General features: G+C 33.2%; 3 protein-coding genes across 3 annotated transcripts; 1 reads left to right on the forward strand and 2 right to left on the reverse strand.

Moving 5' to 3' along the window:
- Positions 1-1,121: 1,121 nt before the first annotated feature.
- LOC105134076 (Ribosomal protein L39 family protein) lies at positions 1,122-1,792 on the reverse strand. Its single transcript, XM_011038344.1, has 3 exons — positions 1,685-1,792; positions 1,485-1,588; positions 1,122-1,375 (listed from the first exon to the last, which is right to left on the reverse strand). The coding sequence occupies exons 1-3, from the start codon at positions 1,685-1,687 to the stop codon at positions 1,327-1,329; spliced, it is 156 nt and encodes a 51-aa protein (XP_011036646.1). The 5' UTR covers positions 1,688-1,792; the 3' UTR covers positions 1,122-1,326.
- A 2,528-nt stretch (positions 1,793-4,320) lies between these two features.
- On the reverse strand, positions 4,321-7,350 carry LOC105134140 (probable homogentisate phytyltransferase 1, chloroplastic). Its single transcript, XM_011038439.1, has 12 exons — positions 7,287-7,350; positions 7,158-7,212; positions 6,374-6,665; positions 6,171-6,254; positions 6,015-6,089; positions 5,728-5,811; positions 5,528-5,617; positions 5,308-5,409; positions 5,058-5,153; positions 4,756-4,827; positions 4,535-4,630; positions 4,321-4,443 (listed from the first exon to the last, which is right to left on the reverse strand). Exons 1-12 carry the CDS (start codon positions 7,348-7,350, stop codon positions 4,321-4,323), a joined length of 1,233 nt encoding a protein of 410 aa, XP_011036741.1.
- A 7,573-nt stretch (positions 7,351-14,923) lies between these two features.
- LOC105134077 (ethylene-responsive transcription factor ERF003-like) lies at positions 14,924-16,311 on the forward strand. Its single transcript, XM_011038345.1, has 2 exons — positions 14,924-15,244; positions 15,345-16,311. Exons 1-2 carry the CDS (start codon positions 15,162-15,164, stop codon positions 15,844-15,846), a joined length of 585 nt encoding a protein of 194 aa, XP_011036647.1. The 5' UTR covers positions 14,924-15,161; the 3' UTR covers positions 15,847-16,311.
- Positions 16,312-20,920: the final 4,609 nt, after the last annotated feature.

The raw sequence follows: 20,920 nt of genomic DNA on the forward strand, positions 1-20,920 counted from the left end.
CAACAACTAACCGGCTAGCCTATTATGCTTGTCAACTTCCACAAAAATAAATAAATAAATATATAAAAGGGAGTGGCAAACAAGCAGTCCAACAGCATTCCCTCAATTTTATTTTATTTTTTAACTAGAATTATTATTTTTTAATTTTTTCAGATCACAAAAATAATTTTTTTTAAATAAAAAATATTATTTTTATATATTTCTAAAAAAAAAAAACTTTAAATCACATCAACTACAACTACCACCGCAATCATAATTCCAAACTAAACATAATCATGCAACATCTGTTCCGCAAGGTCAGGCTAGTAAAATAAATGGCAAGAATTCACCATCACATAAACGAAGAAAATAAAACGACAGGAATCCTGAGCAAACCCCATTCTCCCCTCGTGTGGATTTCATTGAAAAGAGAAGAATGAACACTGAATGCACGAGTACATTTTCTGAAAACTGAAAACGTCACTGAGCATTTAATTGCAGTGCCAAGAAGAGAAATGCAGCAAAAATGATCAGCATACATATCTGCGAACATCCTGTGACAATTTTGTTTGCTGAGAGAGTTGCATCCAATCATTAACAAAGGCCATGGCTATGCAAGGTCAGATGGTTCATGGAACTATATGCAATCCCCCAAATACAATGAGAAGATTACATTTATGATCATGAAAAAAAGAAGCTATATCATACTTGAATTATCTTAAAGACTCCATTATTAAGGGGATTGCGTTTATAGAAGATTGATCACAGATTATGATCAAAATCAGAACATCGTAAAAGAGATTTTGCTTAAAAATCAAATGAAATGAAAAGACCATGATTTTAGAAATGAAAATCAACAAAGGAATCTATTTTAAGCATGTAAACATTGAACAGAAACGGAAAAAATAATTTCCAATCGACCTAATAAAACAGCTCTTAATTAGACTAACTAATGCATCCAACCAATTAAACAAAGCCAAGCCACTCAAACTAGCTTCTACCATAGTTGGTACGCAGAAGAAAACAATCTCATTTCACTGCCTTCACGACAGTGAAGACTAATAAATCTTAGAAAACGGCAATGACAAAGCACCCTAATGATAACCAGATCATAAAAAACAGCACATCAAACACAATCAAAATGCATACCAAAAACTAGCGAGTTACATCAAATTGAGAATTGATCAAAAGTCAACACTTCAAACATAGCAAGATTTCTCGATTGGTACTCTCATGAGTTCCTTACAAAGCAATATCAACTACAATTCTCTCCTCAATGAATTCTGCAACTCATTAAAACCCAAAAAACAATAACAAAAATCCAATATTCCAAGTACCCAAAACACCTCAGAATCCAAGCTTAGTCCTTCTCCAGTGCCTGCGTTTGGCGTTGTACCTAAAGAAAACACAAAAAACCCCACATTCAATAACTTCGAAACCTTCTTCGTTTCATTTCCTTTTCTTTTCTTCAAAACAAACAGCGAAACAAAGACAAGAAAAAAGACCTGATAGTGTTGTCTGTTCTCATGCGAATCCAATGAGGGATGGGCCTGTTTTGCCTCATCTTCTTTGCTAGTTTCTTCTTGATCCTAAATGTCTTGTGTGAAGGCTGCACAAATAGAAACATCAAGAAAACATGTCAAGAATCAACAAAAGAGTTTCGAGTCAATCAAGACAGGATCTATCTAGACAGGAAGAGGGTTACCATTTTTGCTTGCTTCTGATAGGCTTCTGCTGCTGCTTGGTCTTGTCACTGAGAGGAGAAACCCTAGAACTTATAAGTCTTGATATTAGGGTTTTTTATACATGTATTTATTGACGGTTGTGGGCTACCCAGAGGTGAAGGATAGACATTTTTTAAGAGTCTGGGCCTTGGTTTTTTCAGTGGGTGCCCAAAGTCTGATACTTGGGCTGAGCCCATTCGTTGCTTAGAAAAAGCTCTGATTATATTTTTGGTAATTTTTATTAATTTATTTTTTAAATACGAAAAACCATCTCAAAGTTTCAAATAGCATTATTTTGTCTATAAAATGAAAAGGTTAAGAACAATGGTTTTTTTTTCTAAGCTTTCTGTCAAACAAAGACATTTGGTCTTTTTAAAGATAGCATTAATGTTTTTTTAAGAAAGGTTTTAACAAACAAAACATCACCTGTTTTGACCAATTATATGTTATTTATTGAAGTATTTTTAGTTATCTTTTCATGTTAAAAAATTTAGGGTTCAATTTTTTAAAAAAAAATTATTTTAGATTTATTTTCATCTTAAAACACATAAAAACACATTATATAAACCTCAATAAAATCATTTTCAACCTTAAATTAATTTATAAATTTAAAATCAAACTGAATCAGAATAAAATTTATAAAAATAGATGAATTTTTTGACATCAAATTTGATCTTTTTAATGATCAAAATATGGCTAGTTCTTTTTATTTTTTTCTGCAACTCTCTTCCCATATCAATATTTAAAGATTAAAACATGATAAAAACAAAACTTTGGACTAAAACACAAAAATTCTTAAGAATAAGAGCTAAAAAATGTATAATTTGAAACTTGAGAGATGGAATCGAAGTTTTTCAAAGCCTTTTCATAAAACATTTGGTTCCTTTTCAATCTCCCATTCAACAATAACCTTAAATACTATTTTGTGAGATAAATCCTTAGTTTAACGTCATAATATTCTATGATACGTAGGATGGGCAGGAGCATGGGTTTTTAGTTTAATGTTGAAATATTGTAATGACATGTGGGATAAGCAGTAGCATGCAAATTAAAATAAACCCCAACACATAAACCAGCATATCTTACAAGGATTAAATTCAAAAAATAAAGTTTAGTAACTAAAGCACACACAAAAAATAAATTCAAGGAGCAAATAAATTTCAGAAGACAGGTTTTTGATGAAAAAAAAAATACATCTTTTCATATGAAAACACATTATTATGAAAAATAATTTGACCCAGAATACTTTCCATATATATAAATTAAGTAAAGAATTGCTTATGAGCAGGCGCCAAACTTTTTTTAATAATAAATTTTAAACTTTGATAAATACTATTGACTGATTGAGATAGAAACCTACAACATAGCTACATCAGTTAAACTAGTTTTAACATGAAGATATGATCTATGGTCCATGTAATCGGTGGGTGGCAGCGATCCAATGAGCGTGAATTTTAACAGAAGATAATCTCCTCATCACAGAATGTTTTTTCCCATAAAAACACATAATTCGGACAAGCCAACCATAATTTATCTCATGATTCGTATTGATTATTCTGTTTTGAACTGAAAATAAATCGCAGCATTGCCTTTACAGGCATGCTTAAGTGCTCATTTTCCCTTCCTGTCCAGCATCATCGTCATCAAATCACTACCTTCTCTTTGAAGGACAACAGATGATTTTATCTCGTACAAAAAGAAATTCAGAAAGAGCCTTCTGATCAGCGAACAAACGGAACGAGGAAGTACTCGGCATAGAATAACTGTAATAACATAGGAATAACCAGGGGCGGAGCTGGGATTACTTAACAGGGAGGGCCAAAAGTAATATAACAAGTATAAATTTTTATATATAAAACATGGTAATATATAAAAGTAAAATTCACATATTAAAAAAATTAATATATAAAAGCAAATTAAATATAAAAAATAGAATTATTAGTTCCAAAAAAAATTAAATTAAATTAAAATTGGATATGTATTCTTTAAAGAATTTAATTTGGCTAAAAAGATCATGACAAATTTATTAGATATGTGAGCAAAAATTGATAATTTTAATAATTTTATTAAAAATAAAACAGAAAAAAATCTAAATTTAATCAAAACAAACCTATAAAATATATTCAATTTATTAAAAAAAATGACATTCATAATAATAAAAAATCAAAAAATAGTAAAACTAGTAAATTTAGAAAAAAATAGCAGAATTATATATATATACCTCATGAAATTCTTAACGAACATAAAAAAATTTAATTTGGATCACTAATTACACAATAAATTAATTAATAGTTTTATTTTAATTTGTATTATTATATTTTTTGGTTAGGATTCTAAAAAAAAAGATAAAAAAACAGTAAAAAATAATTAAATTGAACAAATTATATTTTTGTTTAGGTTTTTACAACTTGGATGAAAAGATAATTTTATATTCAATGATAATTAATTAATAAAATAATAATTTATTATTAAATAATCTATTACTTATTATATTTAAATACTAAATAAAAAATATCTAAAATATTTTACAGGGATATTTTACAGGGGCCGGGCCCTGCGCCTCTGGGAATAACCAATGAAGCGGTTAAACATGTTTCATGTAATTAAGATGGAAATTCTATATGATTTGACTTGCCTTCCAGATGAACATGTAGAAGGAAGTTATGGAATCTTTGCTGGTAAGATCGACCGATCGTGCTCGAAGCCACAGAATGAAAGCTAGAGTACAATGGCCTAATATCTGAATCAAAACCAATTTTAGAAGCAAAAAAAATTGTAGAAGACTAGATAAACAGGAATGTTTGCTTGCAGGGATATTATAGGATACATACTGTGATGAACTTGCTTGGTAGGAATGTAGACGAAGCTCCTACAACCACAGCAGCTCCATACGCTATTAGCAGCATGTTAACACAGAGCCAAAAGACCTGGAAAGACGAGCAAAAAATGCGTCAGGCCTTTGACATATATGAGAACTTATCCTTCTACTCCATCTTGCAGGAAGAAAACAAAGCATAGAAATGTTATAATATTAAGTGATTAGTTTGCTTACTCTTTCTTGCCCTAAGCTGACACTGAAGGATTGAATGCCATAATCTCGGTCTCCATCAACGTCAGGTATATCCTATTGAAATGCTAGAAAGACATTAATTAGGAATCATCATGATTATAGGCTCATTTCTTTAACATCTTTAGGCATCTACAGTAGCCACACAGCCTCAATTATGGCTGAGCCGGCTCAATTCAGGCTGCAAATCGGATTTAACTTTGATGTTTACGTACTTTGGTACCGTTGTATTTAAAATAAAGTAATAATTAATTGCCTTACAAGGTCCATTATGGTTGTGGATTTACCTTGAATAGGGCAATGACAGCAGAAAAGAAGCACATGAAAGCAGTTGCAAACACCAATGATCTTGTCACAACTGTTGTCTTGCCAAGAACAAATTTCTGCAAAGTACGATCGATTTGGTCGAGTCAATCAGGGAAGCAATAAGAAATCCTGAGTGATAGATTTGTCATACAAAACAATAGACTTTCAAATGTTGATCAGACTGAGGTATCCGTGGCTCAGTGAACTACAAACTCAAGAATTTCTTTTCACCTGCATGTGTACAAAGAAAGCGAGTTGAACGACAATAGCCCTCACGATCATGATGCAAGTTGCAGCAAGAAATGCGTGCTTCTTCCATCTGAGAAAAGGAAGCTACAAAGAAACAGAGATTTTCAGCATGTCATGCTATAATCCTTCCAAGTCTTTCAGATCATTTAGATAGCAGCAGAATATTACAAAACTGTTGATTTAAGGTGCGCAAGGAACTTACTTCTATAGAATACACACTCCCGAGCACACAACTTATGAGTAGGGCAGAAAGTAGTAGTGGGGATTCAAACATAATTCCCATTGCAAAACTCTGATAAATGAAGTCAAATAATCAACATAGGAGGCAAATTAATCAGCAGACTGACATACAAATCCTTAAATCTTCTCTGCTGCTGTGTCTGAACAAGTAATCCTACTTACTGCCAACAAAGACGCCGAAACAATAGCGACACCAGTTCCCATTGAGAAATCGCCAGAAGCAAGTGGGAGATAAGGTTTGTTTACCTGGGAACATAAAAGCAGTAAAAAATGAAGCCAAGAACACAGCATTGGCAGGCAGTGAGGGAAGCGTTAATTGAAACAACTGTACCTCATCAAGAAGAAATCCATGCCGTAACCAAAATTAATTCATATACCATGCATTTAGTAGAAGATAAATTGCTGCAGAGATTATACAAACCGATAATTTAAGCCACGTGAATACATACCTTGTCTATTTCAACATCAAATAATTGATTCAACCCCACCACGTAAATGTTCATCAACACCGATGGCACCAATGCCTGAGTTGTCAAAAGAATTCTTTAGTATTGGAGCTAAAATCCCATCAGAGGCAATTATTGGTCTTCTTGTCCAAAACTTACCTTCAGCAATCCCATAAAAAATGTGGGAGACAGTTCAGATATTGTTTCTACTGGTAGAAGAGAAACTGATGTTATCCCTATAAGCTGCACAAAAAAAAAGGAAGAGAAAAGAAAAGAGAACTTAAATTAGCCCAGGTTTACTGACTTCTTACTATCCGAAACGTTGATTCTATGTCATGAAAGTGTAAAAACATGAGACTTACAGTGCCAATCACAGTATGAGGACGAGAAAACTGATAGAACGAATGTAACAGCTGGAATACAGTGTCCTTCAAACTCGACGAAACATTGTCATTCTTAGGGTTTGTCGAAATTCTATCCTGTAAAGTGACAAGAACTCTGTGCTCTCTGTATCCTTTGCAAGTTCTGCCAGGCACAGTTTTAGTGCTGGCTGAGGATGACAATCTTGAGGGAAAAACAACGGTTTTCTTGCATTGGCTTCTCTTCGGTGCACAATGTGCTTGGTTCACCGGCACTTTAACTGGGGTGACACTCCTGAAAATCTTTGATGAAAGACTGTTGAAAATCTTGAATTGAAATAATTTCTTAACAGTTGAAGCAAAATCATTGGGATTTTAGGAAGATTACAAGTGATTCTAACTGGAAACTTCAAGTTGTTGAAAACAAAGGAACAAATCCATATCTCCTTTTCATTCTTAATTTTTGACATGTGCAACACTAACCTCGACGTCAAACGAATTAAAAGGACTTATTTACTAGTTTTTACCAGTGAATTCCACATAGATTCAAATATATACACTGTGTCCATTGAATTTTTTTTCCAAACTCGTAAATTTATATTATGTGCACATATGATTTTGGTTTTTTTAAAACATTATATGATTTGATTGATAAGAACATTGAAAAAATAAATTTTAAAACAATGCATATACTCAGTAAGCAGGATCATATGGTATTTCTGAACGAGTACCTTTGCTTATTAAAAAAAAAGGGGGGGCAAAGAAAGAAAAATCTCTATAAGAGTACCTTCGGTTACCACTTCTCTGTGCTTCCAAAAACGTTACATTTCTCACCAACCCATCTGCCAAAGGCCAAGAAACTTCTTACACAATCGAAACATTTGATCAGAAATCCATGAAGAAATTTGACACAAACCTTGATGATGATGATGATGATTTGCTGGGGCACCAAAGCATGAAAATGCACACAAACTCACCATTGTACGCTCTATCTTTTTTTCCCTGTCAAATAAACACGAAAATCAAGTGACCTAGTTGACAGGCCACTATATATACACTGTGACCTCCTGCAATAGTCTCTGTTGAATTCTGCTTCGGCCAGTCAATCCCTGTATTTATGACTGTTGTGCTGTGTGGACGACGAACAACAGTAGAAAAAAAACAAGAAGAGGGAGAAGGAGAATAAATTTTAAAGTTAATTTTCTTATAAATAATTTATGATAAAAACAAATTAAAATGACCGTAGGTAATAAATATGTTTGATGAGAATGATTAAAAACATTATTTTTTTTAGAAAAAAATATATGGTATAAGTAGAATCTATAAGTTATCGAAAAAATTAATTTTTAATTAAATCAAGATCCTGACGTAATCCTATAACAAATTCTTAATCTAAGTAAACAATTATTTTTAACCAAATGTATTTATGATTTTTCTACTAATTGAAAATTAAAAAGTAACTCAAGTAATTAAGAAAAGCCAAAATTAGCTTTGATATTAAAGGAAATTTAGGTGGACATTCGCATCCATTTCCTTTTTTTGATTTATCAAACAACTTAACTGTCCTATTTATTTATGTAGTTAAGACAAGTTCATGCATGTCTCTTGGCCGTACGAATCTCTAATGGAGGTTAGATGCGTGTTGTGTCTATCTGCATGATACTTCCATTTGTCCTAGGATCGTGTTTGGTTAGTGTTCTGGTTAGAACAGAAATGTAATTAATTAAAAAGATAATGATGAAAAGATAAAAATAAATATATTTTTAAATATTTTTAGAGTGAGTTTCTACCGTTTTAGAGCAAGGAAAAATGAGTTACAAGTTCTCTGTATCCTGTCTGTTTCCATCTTGTACAAAGTAGTATTATCATCTCATAGGAATATGAACAGTATTTTCATGTTTTTATATTTTTTTAAAGATTTATTTTTTGATATTCATCGAAAAGATTCAAAAATATATATAAAAAATTAATTTAAAATATCTTCTTTTTTAATTTACTAAAACTCCAATTCAGGCACAGCACAAACAGGGCCTTTCCGTGCTCTCTGCAGCATCCATCACCCATAACCCTAAGGATGCTATCTGAAACAGGAAGGGGGAGTGGGGGCCAGTGGTGGTTGTCCAATGAATCTTGAGATGGGCCCAAACAGGGCCTTATTAAGGGATCTTACTTACCAAATTGAGAGCCCAAACTAACCTTGAGATGGGCCATTCACAAAATGTTAAAACATGCTACAGGCTCACTGAGCTTGTCTGGCCCAACATAGAATTACTATTTTTTATTGGCCCACATTTCTATCTTTTGTACCACAGCCCACCTTATTTCTCTTATCCAAGCATTTCTTTATTGGGTCCAGATGTGGGCTAATCCGAGGCCTTCGAGCACTATAATTGGTCCAGTAATTTTTGAATTGGGCCAGACTCGGGGGCGATGATATTCAGATTTCCCCACCTTACCAGCAATCCCAAGCATGACACTGCGAGGGGGTTTAATGGCTGTTAAAATTAGGGCAAGCAGATTCCAACGACAGCTCCCGCAGCCTGGTTTAAGGTTTGAGGTATGAATTAATTTGAATAAAAAAATACATTTAAATTTTTTAAATTAAAATAATATTATTTTAAAAATTATATTTTTTAAAAATAACTCGGATAAAAATAAGTTAATGGACCTGTCATCACAACGTCCAAGCCTGATTGGACCAAATTAACACTTAAGTTATTTTTATCAATTTCTCATAATTCATTAATTTTGCGCAATGGAATAGCAAACAGGAGATTACAATGAAAAATCATTTTCTTCGTGGAATCTTTAATCTGGAAACTTCGTCCGAGAAATCATGAATTTCATGGGAGATGCAAGCTCACAGGCATATCCCAAATCCAAAAAAGAATAATGTATCCATTAAATAAATATATTAATAAATCACGCCATGGAATGTGAAAATTGATTTTGAAAGCATTATCTACCTCATCAGACTACGCGGATTTGACAGAAAAAATAACATAAATTTCTACTGAGAAAACTTTCTCCGCACATGGCATGAAAATGACTCTCGCAATTGTCTGCCTGATAGCTTTGCAGCACTCGTGAAGGGGAAAGAGATGTCCTCGTCGTGGCATAAATTTAATATAGGTTAATTAATGTTCAAGCTATTAGACTCGAAACTGCTGCATCGCTTACCAGGCATGTGCCACTTCCCTGTGCCGTTAATGGATTATTACGTGATTGATTTAACAAGGATTATAATTTTCCATAAACCATATTTGAATAAGTCGCGTATAGCAAGGATGAAGACTATGGTTCCAATACATGAGACTATAAATTTTTGAACGTGGTATAAATTATGCTTTTTTAAGGTTTATTTTTTTATTTAAAATTAATAATTTTTTAAAATTTTAAATTATTTTCATGTATTGATATAAAAAATTATTTTTAAAAATAAAAAAATATTATTTTAATATATTTCTAAATAAAAATAATATTTTGAATCTCAATCATTACCACATTTCTAAACACACTTTTAAAGATAGAAATCTAAAACTTTTTTTAATATATTTTATGAAATTTATATAATAGTTTGGATAATAAGAAAAACACATCAACTATTTATATAAAAATTCTAAAAACAGGTATAAGAAACATAAACTAATTGAAATAATTAAAATAAGAATACATAGGAAAAATAACTAAAATAATAAAAAACAACTTTTAATTTTAATTTTAGAAGATTCAATGATCCAATAAGCAAACAAATAATATCTTATTGAAAAGTAGCATTAGAAATCTTATGTAAAATTTAACCTTGATTTAAGAATCGCATCTTCAATTATCACTATTTTAAATTAAGTTGTCTATTTAGATATCCTTTAAACCCTTTTATATCTATCAATTTGATCCATAAAATCCCTGAGATAATTGTTTCACATCACAAACGAACATATCATATAAAATCTTCATACAAATACGATCTAGCAGCTAATCTTAATTTTCATGATCAATCAATCATTTAATATTCAAATAAATATTAGTATGATTTGTTTATATAAATTAATTAATTTTGGAAATCTCTTCTTCCTGTGAATCCTACTGGGTAATATTCTCTTCCTCTTGTTATTTATTATTTATTATTAATTCAGGATGCTTCAACCCATCTGAACGCGAGACAGAACAGTGATCATGCACGATTATTGCAAATGGAGTTGGACGCATCTTCTTCATGGCATATGCTAATGATGAGCTTGTGGTGGTGTTGGCTGCCAACAAAATTCAAAAGAACAGCCTGTGCAAATCCCATGGACTGCGCTGGAGAACTCGCAGGAAACAACATTTCTTTCACATCCCTTGAATCTACATCACTCCCTTTCTTGTTTAGCCACAAAACCGCGTCAAGACTAATAATAAAATCTTGTTTAGGTGTTTGATTAACTTCTTTTCCTTGACTAATTCCCTTAAGAACTTGGAAAATGAAAGGGAATAATAAGATTATGTCCCACTCGTTTAGCTGCAACTAATTAAGATTGTTTTTTCTACAAGTTTCGCGTTGTTTTTAAGATTAAAAATCCCGGATCCAAGGTGGATCTTTGAACAAAACTCAACCCATAATTAGTGCATCTCCAAAGATTGTGTTTAGGATCTTAGGTTGGTTTTCTCCTTTTTTATTGCTCTCAGTCTTCTTTTCAAATAATTTTTGGTGGCTAATAAAGTTGTGGATCATTTATATTTAAAGTGTTGTTAAATATTAAGACAATATAATTAAAAAAATTTAAGAATATATGTTTGTTTGGTATATTGGTATAAAATGTTTTTCTATTAAAAATACATCAAATTAATTTTTAATATCAACATGTTAATTAAAACTATAAAAAACATAAATGTATTATCATCAATAGCTTGCATCTCGAGCATGCAAGAACATAATATTTTTCTCCTTGACGTATAAATCTCGAGCCAAGAAAACCTAAGAGAATTTTTTTAGGTCCTAAGACAGCAAACGGAATTAAGTAACATAAAATTATTTTTAAAATTTTGTTTAATAACTTAAAATTTTATTTTTATTTTGATATTTAAGTATATTTTCAAACAAACTTGTTCTTTTCTTTAACTATTTTATAAATAATTTTTTCTTAAATATATAATATGGTATTTTGAAATCTTTGTTTTACGTGAAGAATAACAATGGGAGTTAATTTTATTAATTTGGAAACGTTTTTCAAACCATGATATAAAATTGTTTTGTGATATTCATCATTATTAAATTATATGCACCTATCACAAATCACAACATCATATCATATCATAAAAAAAAAATAGCAAACACTTTTCGAACTTCTAGCATGGATATATAAGAAAAGATACGTACATACATACATATACATATATATATATATACATATGCTCTATTTTTTTTTTTATTGCTGAAAGCTACGGCCCGCAATATTGGATTAGTGGTGTTATAATAGATGTTACATCAAAATGAATAAAATAAGACAAGACAAAATATCTCACGTCATATGTAAAATCTTAGTTGAGATTTGAGAAGAAGCATAGAAAACGAGATGAAGCACAGGGACGATGCTTTGCGATCATGGCTTGATAATTAAGGAGAAATTAAACCCATTTATCCTGTTATTTTTATATTCTTATGAACTCCATGTCCTTATCCCAAACACAATTCTCAGAAGTTCTCTTGTCTGTTCGATGAACTGTGTGTAAGGACGCATGTGATCTTCCACAGAAGGCAAGAGAAAATAGGCGGCAATGACATAGACGGGACCCTGTAATGGCCACGAAGACCATGGGAGGTTTTTAACACAAATAATGGGGATTCATATTTAGGTCTCAGCAGCTGCTATCATCAGCCATGTTGTGTTCTGGGTCCCATAACCCTAACGCGTTAATTTTGTGGGGTCTAACATCTTTAGCTCATATCTTTCTTGTTCCTGACCTCTGTTTGATGCAAGTCTTTGATTTAGCTGTAAACCAAGATTGATTGAGACAACTTCTAATCTTTCAGTCTAATCCCATCCCATCTGTGCATCCTGCTTCTGGTTTATCGACGACCCTTTTTAATGGAAAAAACTCAAAAAGGTATGACGGTAATTATTATAATTGTTGATTAACCTAAGATTAGTGTGTGAAAAAAGGGTGCCAATTGTACAAGCGGATGTCAAAGTTTTTGCCCTTAGAACACGTTTTAGAGTTTACCATCTTGTTCTCTCTATTTGAATATCTATCCACAAGTCAGCATAGTGTGAAATAATATTTTAACTTCAAGATTTCCATGTCTTGTCTTGTCTTGTTAATACGTGCTCGTGATTGAGTTTGAATTAAAATCATGAGTTCAGTATCTTATTATTTTTATTTTAATTAATAACATTTTTTATTAAAAATATATATTAAAAAATAATATAAAACTATTAATAACAAATCACATAATAGCTTAAATTGTTATATCAAAATAGTTTTTTAACAATTTTAAAATATAAAAAATAAAAATAATAAGAATAAACGTGAAATTTTTTACTTTAAAAATATAAAAATTTATTTTAAAATTATTCTACGTATATATTTATTTATTTTATATTTTTATCTTTATTTTTATCAAATATAATTTTTTATCTTCTATATTAATTTTTTTTGTCTTGATAATATACACTAATCAAATACAAACAAAAAATCACTTTAAAAATTCCATTATATAACTGTGGAGATTTTTAAAATCCAGCAATCTAAAGTGTGTGGTTAAAAGGATTTTTGACAACTTTATGAATAGCAACTTCACTAGAATTGTTTTTAAAGATAATTTAGTTTCAATTGGTATTGATGAAATTAAAATACTGTTAACCGTGGAAAAATCTATATATTACGTCATCTATAACCGGACATGCGACTGTCGCAAGAGCAGCGAAAACTCCACTTGATCTGCGCTAGGGCAAAAGTCTTCTGCATTAAATTATTTTCGTACAAGAGATCCTGGTCCCATGGTGCACAGACACCACAAACCTGAAGTTATGAACACCTAGTTACCACTGCAAGGCCACACCACTCTGCCATGAAAGTCAGGAAAAATTAAATAAGTTCAACGAATGAAGATATAAATGTTTGCTTGTAATGCAATGGTAAGTACCTCGCTCATGGAAACAGCTCCTGACACAGAAGCAAACAGTCAAAAATTGCGACTGCGGACAGAGATTGGGAATGCTTCTGTATTATAATAAACACAGAGCATAACTAAATATAATATAACGCAAGGGTGTTCCGAACGTTTTAAACACTGCTGAAGCACTCACAGACCACACTGTGGACATTTTTATTTTATTTTTTCACCTTCTTCTCTTGATTTGTTCATTCGATTGAGTTCTTCAGCTGCAAAATGAGCACCCATTTGCATTAACTTGGTCCCAAAACCATGTACAATGTTTTTCTTCTGTACCCTCTGTGACACATGCTAATGTTTCCAGATAACAAATACCGCTCGTGAAGTTGCCTAGATCACCCTGTTGAAACTTGGAAGGGCTGTGTGCTCTACCGCAGAACAATCACCCTACACTTATAGCTTACTGATTTAGTTTAGAATCCTTCCCTTTTTTGTGTGCAAAGTATTTTATTTAATCTTTTTAGCTTCTCTGAGTGCATGTTGATTCGATTATATAGTGAATAAGATTTGATCAAATGATTTGGATTGTTAGGGCAATTATTATGGTCTAAGAATCTTTAATAGTTGTGTCTCAACTTTGGATTGACCCAATTATGTCTGTACCAAATTGTTGCATGAACCCTTTTAACCTGTGGACCATTCACTGTGTGTGTGAGAAAGATCTGTGCATCTTACTACAACACAGTAATAAACTCCCATTTTTTGGTCATCAAGAGATGGTAAATTTGTGGTCTCAAAATCCATAGAGGTGAGCAAATTAATCTAATTTTCCATAATATCAGTAAAAACCAACTAAATAGAATGCTTTTCAAACGTGTTGAGTAATTTCTTCTTGAGTTTTTCTTAAAAACATTTGATTGTAGTTTGGTTTTGGGTTTTAAAACCCAAAATGACAAACAAAACTTAATAAAAAAAACCAAACTGCATAAAAAAAACCCATGATAATTATAAATTAGAGTTGCATTAAATCAAAATCCATTAATTCAAATGTAAAATCGAACCAATCGGTTTAGTTTTTTTATTCGGTTCAATTGAGATTTTTATGCAAACCAGACCATTTAAACCGATATTCAACCTCGTTTTATATATATGTGTGAACTCGTAATTATAAAAAGTTTCAATTTTCATGGTCACGGAGCAAGAGGAGAGTTCTGGTGGAGTCATCATCTTTGCTAGGCTAACATAACACTCACATGCATGAAGCGACAGAGCATATCTACAAAGACTATGACCTTGGATTTTCTGGAAGGGAGATTGAATATTCTGATTTTTTTTTTTTTGTTCTTTTTCTCATGAAACAAAAGTTGTAGTGCTAACCAGTCATGTGAATTGAATTTGGACGTCAGTTTGAAACATCAGTTCACCAAAATAAATATTCAATTATCCTTCATCACTTGTTGCAACCAGCAAAGATAAAGAAAAAGAATGGAAAGACCTAAGCCCACAAAGTTGGACCCACATCCCTAAATTGGTTTCCAGACCAGCTTTCCCTATATCTTTCAGGCAAACCCACCTACAAAAACCCCTCTCCCCCACCCTTTCCTTGGCATCACGATCTAGCTTTCCAGCGCCCCTCTTTCTCTCAGGCATTTTCACAAACACTTTCTTAAAGAAACGTTTTCTATTTTAACTAATATGGCCAGACCGCAACAGCGATATCGAGGGGTTCGACAAAGGCATTGGGGATCATGGGTGTCTGAGATTCGCCACCCTCTTTTGTAAGAACACATCAACAACGTGACCCATGAACGTTTCGGATGATAATATTCTCTTGAGTTCTAACGAATCGTTTCGCTTCTTTTATTTTATTTTTTTCAGGAAGACCAGAATTTGGCTAGGCACGTTTGAAACTGCAGAGGATGCAGCGAGAGCCTATGATGAAGCTGCAAGGCTTATGTGTGGACCAAGGGCAAGGACCAACTTCCCTTATAACCCAAATGCATCGCAGTCAGCTTCGTCGAAACTTCTTTCAGCAACTTTGACAGCAAAGTTGCATAGGTGCTATATGGCATCATTGCAAGTGACTAAACAAACATCACTTCAAGAACAAAAACAACAGCAACAGAGGGCACCAACTTCATTTGTCAACACCCCTACCGATAGCATTGCCATAAAGAGTGAAGAACTTGATGCTTCGCTGCCAGCGAAAAGTCCATTGCAAGTTCAAGAGGCAGAGGCAAACTGGGTGTACAAAAAAGTTCAAGTTGACAACAACCAGCAGTTCATCAAGCCTCTTGAAGATCACCACATTGAGCAAATGATTGAAGAATTGCTTGATTATGGGTCTATTGAGTTATGTTCTGGGGTGGCAACTCAGTAACCTGCAAGCCCAAGGGGCCACGCCACGAACACCCTGATTAATCTAGTCCTCCTCTGCCAAAGCAATGGCATTGACTAGCTAATTTTAACCAATTTTTATAGCAGCTTCAAGTGTTTAGTCTTTTACACCCTCTAAGCTCCGTAGAAGTTTCCCCTTAGGGACTCCATTTGATGATGCTTAATTAGTAGTACTGTACAGTAGATTATGCCATAATGTTTGATGCTGTCGTATGCGTTATGTCTTCAGTGGAAGATTTGTAGGAATCTTGCTGCTGCTGCTTGAAGAATTCCAAATCTTCATTTATAATGCAAATGGAACAATTTTAGAAACAAGGACTCCTCTCTCTGATCTTCCAGGCTTCTTGCATTCAATTGCTATGTCACTTCTATTGGGGTTCGAATAAAAAGCAGCCTCTGAAACTTGGAAGCACAGTATGACATTTTGGCATATGCATGTTGTATTCAATTTGCAGTATTTTCAAAGAACCTGGAAATTCGTACCGTTACCGTTCAGTTAGAAAGAATAGCGATCTTGTGAAAGGTCACCCACATGGTCAGTTTTCACTTGCATATTTAGTGTGATATTTTGTTGGGAATATCCATTACATTAGTAGAAAATTATTCATGTGGACCAAAATCTATCTGTCTGATTCGATGTTTGGTGCAGTAAACCCTAATCTTACTAATTAATAGTGCAATAGATCCGTATAATGTGTTTGGTTTGGTCTAATTTGTCGGGATTCCAAGAGGATAAACTACACTAGCTGGGGTTAATAATACAAGTTGCTCACCAGAATGGTAGCACAAACCTGACCTCAATGATACTGTAGGTATCCTGAATGGGTGGCTAAATTTGTCAAAATGAACACTGTAGTGTTGAAAGGAACTTGTTTGGAAAGGAGGATCTCGAAAAGAAACAATTTTTTTAGTGGAAAAGGAGGGCCTGCAGGGCACTTTTCTTGAAAGTTAAGGTGAAAGAACTAGATGTGAGCGGCATTGCATGTTGTGCAAGTTTTGAGTTACAAAACTGTGTTGTACTATTAGTCACTTGGTAAAAATGCATACATTATTTCGTCTTGCAAGATTTTATTCAACAGAACAATACTGAAGTCATTGGAATAGTCTCTGCAAAGCAAAGTAAAGAAGCAATTTAGTTTACAATGAAGGTTGAAACGCAGAGACTGAGTTTCTTTACTGTCAGAAAGATGTGAGACCAACTTTCAATGGAGGTTGAAAAAATTGAGATCTTTTTGAATTGTTAGGCTTAAAGGTTCTTTTGCTCAGGCTTATAAGACAGGATTCCAGTTGGGATTGCTGCATCATCTCCTGAAGAAAATTGTGACACTGAATGTGATTGAGTGGGTGTTTTAATTATTTTGGTCAGGCCCATCTTTCTCTCCTTTTCTATGTCATGCCACACACAACAGCAAAATCTACTAAAGTGGTACAAAATATTTGTAGAGCCATATCTTTCATTCATGCCATGCTTGCTAGTGTTCTAAAATGAGGTTTCAGTTCCCTGAATTGAAAGGTTAATTAACATTGGATGGTAAACAAATGGGGTGATTAGAAACATTTGATTAACCATATGTGCTTGCTCAATTTCTTTCTATAATGGGGTGATTATTGATGTAACCACTCCTTTTGCCTGTCTTTGCCATTTCCAATTTAACCTCCAGTTATAGTGGTTTTCCTCGTAAAGGAATGCTTTTTACAGCACTTAAGTTGAGAGCGATATAAGATTTACCAGCACTTGACTTGAAAGTGATATGAAGATTTTCATTTCTGGGCATGGATCTCTTTTAGATGAAAAAAAAGGTAGCTAGGTGAAACACATGCCTAACAATGGTTAGCTTTTTTTGGCCACCATAACTATTTCTGCAGAGCAATGGTTAGCTTTTTTTTTTCAACTGTAGCTTCATAAATGGCCTATTGGGGATTATCCCATTTTTCCAACTTCAAGGAAATGGTTAATCCATTCTTCTAATATGAAAGCATATATTTTTAATAGATATATTTTTAATTAAAAAGAACTAATTTTTAAAAAATATGCTATACACATTACCAAATATACGAAGAAATATGTAGTATTTCTAATCAAAATTGATTAATGATTATTATTATTATTATTATCTCTTCAAGAGTACAGATTCTTGCATCAATATAGAAGTTTAGTGTGATTCTCTCTTTAAGGAGGGTGTGTGTTAACTTGTAATTGAACAGTTAAGATCATAAATTCTACCACATCCAGATTAAAATATATCTGCTTTTGGGTGTTGGTGTCCAGTCTGTGTCATTGAAAACTTCATGATTGTTTACCTGTTCGGAAATTGATTTTGCTCCCCGCAACCACAAAAAATTAAAGTTGTTTTAGTCTCATTATATTGTTTTCCAACTTTTGATTCAGCAAAGGTGATTAAATCATGGCATGTTAGTGAGTTTACCATCATTAAAAGTTTGAACTTTGTGACCTTAAAGGGACTCTTGATATTTCACCTGACCAACCATTTTCCTTTTTGTCAAGAAACAAAAATGCAAGATCACCAAACACAAGAACAAGAGTGGCCAATTAGATCTTAACAAACAGTGGATTTTAAAGGAAATTTCCTTAAAGCTTTCAAATTTACTAGTGAGATAAGTGAATCGATCTTTGATTGATAATGAATCTGGCATGTTTTAGCTCTTTATATACATAATAATTATCTTTGTTTCTGGTGATATGTCATTCAGACCATGCATGCTCTTCAAGACAAGAAACTTTGACTAAAAAAGCTTGGTAAATGACTCACTAATAATTGACAGAAAATTACCAAATTTAGTCCCATGATGTTTACTCTAGAATGCTCATCTTTTGCCACAATTTTTTTTTTTTTCCAGATTTTCTGTTGTGCATCAAATGAAAGCAGCGCAGCTGTCCATGAAAACTAGAAACCCTGAATTTGGTGACATTATCTGTAAATTTCTGCATACTTCACAGCCAAGTTAGTGGTTTTAAGATGCATAATCTAAAGGTGCTGGCCAAATCAGTGGTCAAGTGATCAGGGTAAAACGAGGGCTCAAGGGTCATATCAGGTCAAACAATAACTGTAACCTCAAGAAACTCAAAAGATTTTTTGGATGAAAATGTGGATCTGAGTTTGCCAACTCTAGTTGGTGAAGCATTATCATTCAATCTAAGCACGAACATTAGCACAGCTTTTTTTTGGGCCCAACTTCCTTCGTAAAGGGGTCATATATTGCTTGAATTGCAGAGACCTCAGTGAAAAAGAGGGAGATAGTCTTATGGGACATGGGAGTCAAAGGTGGGATCTTTCTGATCATAAAAGTAGTCAAAACCAATCATGGTGTATACAAATAGAATCTCATGTGAAGAAATGCTGAGAACAGACAATGATATGGCCTTAATTCTTCTTTTTTTCCCACAAAACCAAAGGGTACTACTATATACCTATATGTTGCTCTCTTGTCTTTGCGACTAGGTGTTTTTATCATTCGTTTTAGATGCCTTGGATCAAGCGAGTCATGCAAACTCCAAAAGGCAAAAAACTTTGTTTGTGAGTGAAAAAAAAAGAAAAAGTTTGGTGACCTGCTCCCTGAAAAGCCAAAATACTTTCAATTACACGGCTCTTTAATTAGTTGAGTGGATGTGTGTAGAAAAGACCTCAACAGGACTATTTCTATCACATTAGGCTCATGGCACTGCTACATGGCATGTGTCATACTTCCAAATTCTCCTCCTCCTCCATCCCTCCACAGGGATCAACATGTGCATGCATGCTAATATCCACATGGTCCTGAAAGACAAACAAGGAATGGGACACATGTGTGCCCATAAAATACACATGAACACATTCTCATTCATGGGTTCTTTCCTAGCCGATCAAGTGTATATATTTGTACCATCTTAATCAGAAACATAAATTATGCAACTACAGATCTTGAATCCTCGCAACAACGTGGAGCTCACCAGTTTATCTTTACGGAGAGGGGTAGGCCAGTGATGTTTGATATAATGTATATACATGAAATGTATCTGTACTAAAGCAAAAAACACTTGAATTGTGCTAGCAAGTTTATGCCTTCGTGACATTGCACAAAGTTCTCCAGCTTCCAAGCATGCATTTGCACTAGCAACCTTGGCTTTGTCATTTACTAATCAAAGCCACTGTCATCCAGTCATTTACTGTTTCGCAATTCTAGCAGCTATCAGCATAGCATGGCTGCGGTAGTGTAAAATAGACATCGTTTTCGCTCAAGATAAACAGATGGAGATTGCATAATAAGAGAATTTATCGATTGGTCCATAACAGGGGACGCCTGAAGTGAAAATATATTAACTTTTATCTGTTTCTTTAATAATTTATTTTATATATTTCTCTTCGTTTCCTTTATATACCATCTTTGTTTTATTTTAAAAACATTAACCAAGCACAATTCTATAGAAAAATAATGCATAATAAGTAAAGTTAATGTTAAGCGTAGTTGTTTTATAAAGTATTTTTTTATATTTAATATCAACAGATTAAAACTATTTAAAAATACATAAAACTAAAAAAAAAATCAAATTTTTGTAAAAGTTTGGCAGGAAATATTACGGAACCTCATTTTGTGGCAAGTTCGATGATGATTTTGTGTTAAGAGTCCTAGAAGATTTATGTTAGTGTTCAAGATAAGCAAGGCTCGTCCGAGTATTTTATGGAGGAAAAGTGGAGGCCTGAGAAGGCTTATGAATCTCTACTAGCAGACCTTGATTTGAGGTTTGTGGCAATATTTATATGGGCCTCATAGATTCAGGGCCCGTAGCTACACTCCATGGACATAGCTAAGACAGCGGGCTAAGCCATTCAAATTACTTTGGTCCTCACAACGGAACACCTTAAGGACCGAGGTAATTGGGTTGGGCCTGGCCCAGATCCCAATTGAGAGAGGAAACACTCTCTAGGCCTTGCAGCCACTGACCATGCTTGGGTTCCAAAATCCATTTAGCATGCTGGGAAGCTTAAACTAATAAAAGCTCTTAAACCTGCTATCTTTCTTGATAATGTGGTACTAGTTCAGTAGTGGTGGACGTTCTG

This window comes from Populus euphratica, unplaced genomic scaffold (genome assembly GCF_000495115.2).
Source record: "Populus euphratica unplaced genomic scaffold, PopEup_1.0 scaffold40.1, whole genome shotgun sequence".
Taxonomy (NCBI): Eukaryota; Viridiplantae; Streptophyta; class Magnoliopsida; order Malpighiales; family Salicaceae; genus Populus; species Populus euphratica.

Coding starts and splice junctions, on each gene's coding strand:
- LOC105134140 (XM_011038439.1), bottom strand. CDS start 7,350: ATGGTGAGTTTGTGTGCATTTTCATGCTTTGGTGCCCCAGCAAATCAT. Junction 5,410..5,527: donor GGAGTGTGTATTCTATAGAA/GTAAGTTCCTTG, acceptor GTTTCTTTGTAG/CTTCCTTTTCTCAGATGGAA. Junction 4,828..5,057: donor CTGTCATTGCCCTATTCAAG/GTAAATCCACAA, acceptor GCATTTCAATAG/GATATACCTGACGTTGATGG.
- LOC105134076 (XM_011038344.1), bottom strand. Junction 1,376..1,484: donor AGAACAGACAACACTATCAG/GTCTTTTTTCTT, acceptor TGTTTTCTTTAG/GTACAACGCCAAACGCAGGC.
- LOC105134077 (XM_011038345.1), top strand. CDS start 15,162: ATGGCCAGACCGCAACAGCGATATCGAGGGGTTCGACAAAGGCATTGG. Junction 15,245..15,344: donor GAGATTCGCCACCCTCTTTT/GTAAGAACACAT, acceptor TATTTTTTTCAG/GAAGACCAGAATTTGGCTAG.